Consider the following 7,706-nt stretch of genomic DNA (forward strand, 5'->3'; position numbering starts at 1 on the left):
ATGCCCCCTGCCGCACACAAAACATTTCATTGTTTTCCAATTACTCTTAGGATTGGGAAAAAGAAAAAAGAAAAAGAAAAATTCCTAACATTACTAAGAAGTCTTGCTTTTCATGGCCCTGGCTTTTCTTGATTCATTTCGCATGACACACCCCCTTCTCTCTCCATTTCAACCACAACTGTTCTTTTTCTTTTTTTTTTTTGAAAGATTATCTTTAGGGGCTGCAGTTGTAGCTTAGTGGTAGAACACTTGCCTAGCCTTCATGAGGCACTGAGTTTGATCCTCAGCACCACTTAAAAATAAATAAATAAAATAAAGGTATTGTGTTCATCTATAACTAAAATACGAATTTTAAAAAAGGCTCTTTTTCAAGGTAGTTTTAGCTATCTGATATCACAATTGAGAAGGTAATACAAAAATTTCTACCTACCTTACCAGTCATAATTTCCTATCATTAACATCTTAACATTAATATCATTAATATAGTACATTTGTTAGAATTGATGAACCAATATTGATATGTGATTATTAACTGAAGATCATAGTTTATTCAGATCCCTTTACTTTTTAAAATATTTTTATTAGGGCTTTATAATTATACATAACAGTGTGGTTCATTTTGACATATTCATACATGCACGTAATATAACTTTCTTCATTTAATGCCACAGTACTTCATTTTTTCTCCCTCCACCTTCTTCCTCTGGCTCCCCTTCTTTTAACCTAGGGGTCTTCCTTCTATTTTATTTATTTATTGTTTTTTAATTGGTGCTTTATAAATGTGGGATTCATTACACATACATACATGTGCAGAGCATAATTTGGTCTGTTTCTTTCCACTGTTCCTTTCTTTTCCTGGTCCTACTCTCTCCCCCTCTATCCACTTCCTCTACTCCACTGATCGTCCTAATTTTCTTGATATCCACCTCTTTTTCTTTTAATTTCTTATTTTTTCTCTATATATTCTATATATGAGAAAAAAAAGTTTGACCTTTGACTTTCTGTGTCTGGCTCATTTCACTTAGCATAGTAGTTTCCAGTTCAATCCATTTACCAGCAAATGACATAATTTCATTCTTCTTTATGACCAAGTACACTCTATTGGGTATATACCAGGTTTTCTTTATCTATTCATCTGTTGAAGGGCACCTGGGTGGGTTTCATAACTTGGCTATTGTGAATTGTGCTGCTATGAACATTGATGTGGCTGTATCATTGTAGTAGGCTGATTTTAGTTCTTTGGAACAGATATCAAGGAGTGGGATAGCTGGGTCATATGGTGGTTCCATTGCCAGTCTTTTGAGGATATACTTTTTACCTAATGTAATTTCTCTGTTTCAGGATTCGTTCATAATGCATTTCATTTAGGAACCCCCATCAGTGTGGGATTCTTTTTCTTTTCTTTTTTGAGGACTTAATAATTTGCTGCTACTATAAGATTCTCCAGGCTGATCTTATATGTTTCTCTCCCCAATGCTAGAATCAGATATTTCTCCTGAATCTCTAACTCCTTGTATTGGAGAATGATATTAGGAACCATAGGGACTCTTGGTGTGCATACTTCAGAGGTTCATTTCTCTTAGGTGCTCCGAGCTGACAGAACACAGAAATGTATGTGTGTTTTCTAACCCATGTCTGTCCACACATAAGTACTTCCATGTGTAACCAAATGTATTTGTTTTAAGATACACCCAACTTCATACAGAAGACTTCGACTCTGTTCTGTCACATATGAATCATCCTAGCCCTACTCTACATTTGTATATATTTAAATGTCCATTCCAACAGTGAGAAACAGACTCTTTAATAGGTCCCCAAGTTTTGCTTTATATATGTTTGCTAAAGGGTTTTCCATATCTCTGTCTGCATTCCTTCTGCATTGCACACTTAACTTGTTCACAAATTAAGTCTCATTTTCTCAGGCGCTCCTCACTTTTTAGCTTTTATTGCACTAGGTACCTCTACTTTCCAGCACTTACTTCTGCATTTGCCATTTTTACTTGTATTTGTTTGCTTACATGTATACGTGTAACATCCGTGAGGGTCAGAGCCATGCCTCTTGTGTTTAGTTTTGTATCCCCCCAGCATCTTACACAGTACCTGCACAGTAGTAGATAATAAATGCCTCTTGAGTTAAACCAAGTCAGGATGAAAAACAAGGTTGTCATTATCACTGTTCCTATTCAGTTTTGACCTGAAAAAAATAGCCAAGCCAATGAAGCAATAAAAAGTAGTACAAGGTATAAAAAATTTGAAAGTAAAAATTAAATGTTATAATTCACAGATGATTTAATCAGCTCCCTAGAAAATCCAGGAAAAATCTGATTAAAGAAGCATAGCAACCTAACATGAAAGCCAACAATTTTTAACACAGGATGAAATATAACATAAAACTCTCATTAAAAAAAGAAACAAATCTATTATGCTTAGGATTATGTGGAACAAGAAGTGTACAAGACCTTTATGAACTGAAGTATATGCAGGAGGTACTGATTATATAGCTAAATCAAGTTTATGAATCAGAAGACTTGCTGTTATATAAATGTTCTCAATTTAATCTGTAAATTCATTGAAATCTTAATATAAATCCAATATGGATTTTCATGGAACTTGACAAACTTATTTTGAAATTCATAAGGGACCTTAGGTAGAAAAAAAAAAAGATGAGAACTTTGCGAAAAGTAAGAACAGGAAGTGAGAATTTTTTCTTCCAAATACAAATATATGTTCTAAAGATAGAGTAAATAAAACAGGATGATATTCCCATAAGAATAAAAATTTAATGGACTGAAGTCCATACACAGATTTTTTCATTATGAAAATCTAATATGGGATAAAGAAGAAACTTACCAAAAGTTCCAGAAAGAAACTGATCATTTAGTAAGTGGAATAGGAATTGAACTCTTCATCTTATACCTTTTGCAAAATTAGATTTTAGATGAGTTTTTAACTTAGATATAAAAAGAAATATTCAAGTAAAAAACAGTGTGCAACATTTATGCCCTTTAGATTTGAAAGACCATTCTTTACAGAACGCAAAAGCTTAAAAAGACAAGCTTGATAAAATTTACTACGTGAAATCTACTGTATGAAAATGTCATTCCGTATGACAATGGATGACAATGGACAGTTACTTACAAAGTCAAAATGCCAGCAGTGGACTAGGAGATAATATTTTCAGCATATAAAACAAAACAAAAGAATTTGTATAAATATATAAGAAAAACATAAACAACATAGTAGAAAAATTGAGAACTCTGAGCATTTCATTCACAGAAGAAACAAAAACGGTCAATGAAGATTTGAAAAATGCTCAACTTCACCAATAAAATTTGTAAATTATAATATCATTCTCACCTTAGGAAAAATTAAATAGATTGATAATATAAATAGTAGTCAGGATATGGGAAAACAGGTAGGATTAGTAACTTTGAAAGTCATGTTACATTATCCTTTAAAATTAAAACTTGTACACCGAGCAGCTGGAACTTTTATATGCATTGCTGGTGAGAGTAAGATCACCCACCCATTTTGGAAAACTGCCATTGGAGTTTTCTTATAATGTTAAGTATGTATTATGACCCAACCATTTCTCTCCAAGGGAGAAATGAAGATATGCCCATTAAAAAAACTCATGTAAAATGTCCATAACATTTTTTAAAAATAGCCTCAAGTTGGAAACAATCCCAGTGTCCATCAACAAATGAATGGGTAAGTGAACTGTGGTATATTTCTGCAATGGCACACGGCTCAGCAATGAGAGTAAATATTACAGATACATAACACAGCATGCATGAATCTCAAAACATTAACACTCAGTGAAGTAAGCCAGACAGAAATGAGCTTATGCTGTATGTCCATTTATATGAAGTTCCTGGGTAGACAAAATTAATGTGTGATAGGAATCAGAGCAGCAGCTGCTTCTGTGAGCAGATTGGGAAGTGCATAGAGGAGCTTCTGTGTATGTATGTATGTTACTTACATGGGTGCATACAATTGTCAAAACTGATCAAACTTTTCATATCACTTATGTATATCTCAATAAAAATAACAAAATATTTTCACGGAGAACACCCTATCCCTCCAAATCTTTATTTCTAGTGTCATTTCCTTTCATTTCATTCCTGGTGCATACCCAAGCAAAGTGTTCATATACGAGCATCAGGAAGCTTGCTAATAAGGATTTTCCTGTAACTGTGTAATGGTGAAACATAGACAGCAATTCAATGTCTATTGATGTAGAGCATTAAAGAAATTTTGGTATATTGCACTGTCAATAATGACCCACAGTTAGAGTTCTTTATATTGACACGGGAGCACTCCAAAAGTTACAGTTAAGAGAGGAAAGCAGAATACAATGCAGGTCATAATGTCATCTGTAAGTGCATGTAATGTCTGTAAAAATACAGTAATACATCTGGGAGACAATACATGCCAAATGGTAACAGTGGTGCTTCTTGGGGAAGCTACCTGGGACAGAGGTGGGAAATGACTAGAGATGTTTGATTAAAATAAAAGAGAATATATTCACAACATTTTTTAGTAATACGAAAATTTTAAATGTTTAACAGAAAATGCTAAATGTGTCAGATTCCATTCAGAAAGGTCTTTAGTGGTGTTCTCAAAGAAATGCAAGCTGCAATGTCTTTTTTTTTTTCAGGTCACACAATACTTGCTTGACAAAGCCCTCATCATAGATGAAGATACGCTTTATGAGCTGTCACTAAAAATTGAACCTCGACTCCCTGCTTGAAGATCTGGCCTTGCCCCGAGACCTCGGCATTTCCATGGAAAGGGAACAGTCAGAACTGTGCATGCCATGCCTCACACGGTGCAGCCGGGACTGGGGAAAGGTGAAGCCAGTCTCCTGTCTCCACTGAAGAAGATGGAACTGGACTGAGCCAACCCCAGCTGTGTGGGTCAAAGTCAGCTGCTTCAGCCCTGGGTGGGAAGATGAAAAGACTGATACTGTAAAGCTGATGGTGCATTTTATGTAAGGGAATGTAAGATGGGAGAGGCTTGTAGCCACTTTCATGAAGCTGGTAAGAAGGTAAATTTCCCTCTGCCCCATATTCTGTTAGAACCTGGGGACAAGGGCCCACAGAAAAGACCTGTGATGTTTCTCTGGCACTTCACTGGCCTGGGCACACCTGCCAATCTTCTCCTAGGGTTTAACTGCTTCCATGACACTTCTTTCCATTACAAGCTTCACAGGAAAGCCGAAGCCTCCTCTCTAGGGCCCACACATCAGCAGTGCCAGTCTACAGCATGTGCATGGTTCTCAGTGCATTATAAATATTTATATTTGAGGAATGGTATGTTCTGAAACTGCCTTTTCAGTCTTTAGGCAACAGGACAGGAAAAAAAAAAAGATAAAACTCTAGTGGATTTGTTGGTAACATTTCATTAATTAAAAACATTAGGCTGTGCCCCAGAGGATTTCAGCCTGTGGCCATCTTGGGGTGAGGGTGGGGGCTTCTTCCTGAGATTGGTGGTCCCAAGAAGCTACCCACTTGGAGAGGCAGCTGCAGAATTTGCAGAAAGGTGCATGCCACCTCACCGACAAAACTGTGGAACAAGATCAAAGGCCACCAAGTGCTATGGGGAATAATGGGTTTCATTGCTAAGTGAAAATATATACCTAAAAACCATCTTTGTACCTCGTTTTGCTTGTTTCCTTTTCCCTGATAGTATGATAGGAATCTTCTGATTTACACAAACCTTTTTTTTTAAAGGCTCACTATGAGCATGGATTGTATTTTTTAAAAACTGTTTCATGGGATTTTCTTTTGAAAAACCCACACTTCCATGTGCTGTTGGTAGACAATCCTCCCCCACCCCAGCCATCTTTGTTTAAAAATGATTTTGAGATCTTTCTGAGTGAGAATTCTGTAACTGCATGGGAAATGGGCCCAATGACCCAACAGCTCTCACAGCAGAAAGCCAATTTCAGAGGTTAGTCCTGCTGCCCATGGCTGGGAACGTGGCCTCAGTTTTATGGAGATTGTCAGTTGTAGAGGAAACAGGGCTATTTTATCGTTTACCTCCCTCTTCTCTTCTCAGGGAGACTACTGCTTTAAAAGAAGAAAACACGACAGAGTTATTATTACCTGAGCCTGTTGTACCTGACATTTGCTCTTGAAAGCATGAAGCTTATTGATGCTAACAATGAAAAATGGATCTATGTGGCTGTTTTCCCTCTTCTTTGCACTTTAATTTTTTGGTAGAGCTAACAGCTGATTAATAAGTTTCCGTTAGCTCTTAAGACCCCATGGAAGAGCTGGCATTGATAACATATCATAGAAGTAAAGAAGGTACTTTTTTTTTTTTTTTTTTTTTGCACAGTAAGGGCCATCTCTGTACATACTACATAGTGAAATATCAAATAAGGAAAAGAAAGTATTTATAATATATGAAAACCATTCCAAAAATATTTTCTGTAGCTCATATTAGCCAACAGTGTAGCATTAGGCCCAAGGAGGGTTCATTATGGATGCTTTACTTTTCTTTTTTCTTTTTAAAAAATTGCTTGTTTGTTCTCTTTAGTTTCAGACAAGAGATTGACTGCATCTTGATGCATGATGAGAAGCATGGATGTTGGATTCTAATCATGCACACCTTGTGATTTATTTATCAGTGTTCACAAACCGAGGGTTTGAAAAAATATGTGTCAATTGCATCAAACACCTCATGTTCTTGCAGAAGAAAAGCTAGGCAAAGGTTAGCTTTCTTGATTCAAAAAGAAAAAAAAAGTGTTGGAAGGTGAACAAAAACCAGAACAAATTCATGAGAGGACCACACACATACTTGGTACCTAGCTTCAGGCAAAGCACCACATGGAAAAGTCATGAGTTGTACCCTGCCCTGGAGTCCCACGGCCTTCTGAAGGGGAAGGGATGCCTCCATGTGCACTTTCCTTGGAAGTTTGAACCCCATTTCTCTGACCCAGCTGTTCCAGAGGCACTGCCATTTTTATATTTAAAAAAAAAATGAAAGGAGTTTCAAATGCTCCTCCTCTTTTGCAATGCAGCTTTTCCTCACAGTGACAAAACTTCTGAGCCTAATCTCTGTAGCATGTTGGAAGTGCCTCCCAGTGGTCAGACGTGACTTTTAGCATTTTATTGAGTTCAATGCTGACTTTTAGTGTTATCTTGAGTCACATGGCCCTCCTGTTTCGTTTCCTACAGCTAGAAGGAGAGAACTCCACCTCCAAGAGGGTTCCCTTTGACAAGCTGCACTATTTGTGGGTCAGCTGAGATAGAAACACATGTTTAAAATAAGAATCAACAACACAACAACAACAACAACAACAAAAATCCTCAATTTGGTCACACTTAAAATTCTCCAGAGCAATTTATGTTGTCTCTTCTGACTGTTAAAGTCTTGATCCTCCTCTCCTCCCAAGCTTTGTGTGTATTGTGGCACACAGTGCATGCTTGCCAGGCTCAGTCCCCCTATATTCTATTCTGGGAGACCGGTTCTAGCAGTAGGAGGTCAGCCTCTATGAGCCAAGTAACAAACATGTATACTACAAACTTAACCCAGAAACTCAGAAGTAAAATCCAATTTCATGCTTTCAAATGAATACTCACATTTTATGCTGTCAATAGAGTCATCTTGAGGTTTTTAGGGGATGCCTTTGGTTATTAACTAAGACATTCAGTTTTGCCACAGGGAGAAGTCTTTTACCTAAGCTGATATACTTT

The 7,706-nt window shown here is 36.8% G+C and overlaps 1 protein-coding gene across 1 annotated transcript in view; it reads left to right on the top strand.

The window, feature by feature from the left end:
* The window catches only part of Rasgrf2 (Ras protein specific guanine nucleotide releasing factor 2), a 231,658-nt gene extending 225,765 nt beyond the window's left edge, over positions 1-5,893 (top strand). Inside the window, exon 27 of the mRNA XM_026394561.2 lies at positions 4,661-5,893. Within this exon, the coding sequence (XP_026250346.1) occupies positions 4,661-4,753 (93 nt within the window). The 3' untranslated portion in view covers positions 4,754-5,893. The remainder of the gene's footprint in view (positions 1-4,660) is intronic.
* The last annotated feature ends 1,813 nt before the right edge of the window (positions 5,894-7,706 follow it).

This window comes from Urocitellus parryii, chromosome 1 (genome assembly GCF_045843805.1).
Source record: "Urocitellus parryii isolate mUroPar1 chromosome 1, mUroPar1.hap1, whole genome shotgun sequence".
NCBI classification, from domain to species: domain Eukaryota; kingdom Metazoa; phylum Chordata; class Mammalia; order Rodentia; family Sciuridae; genus Urocitellus; species Urocitellus parryii.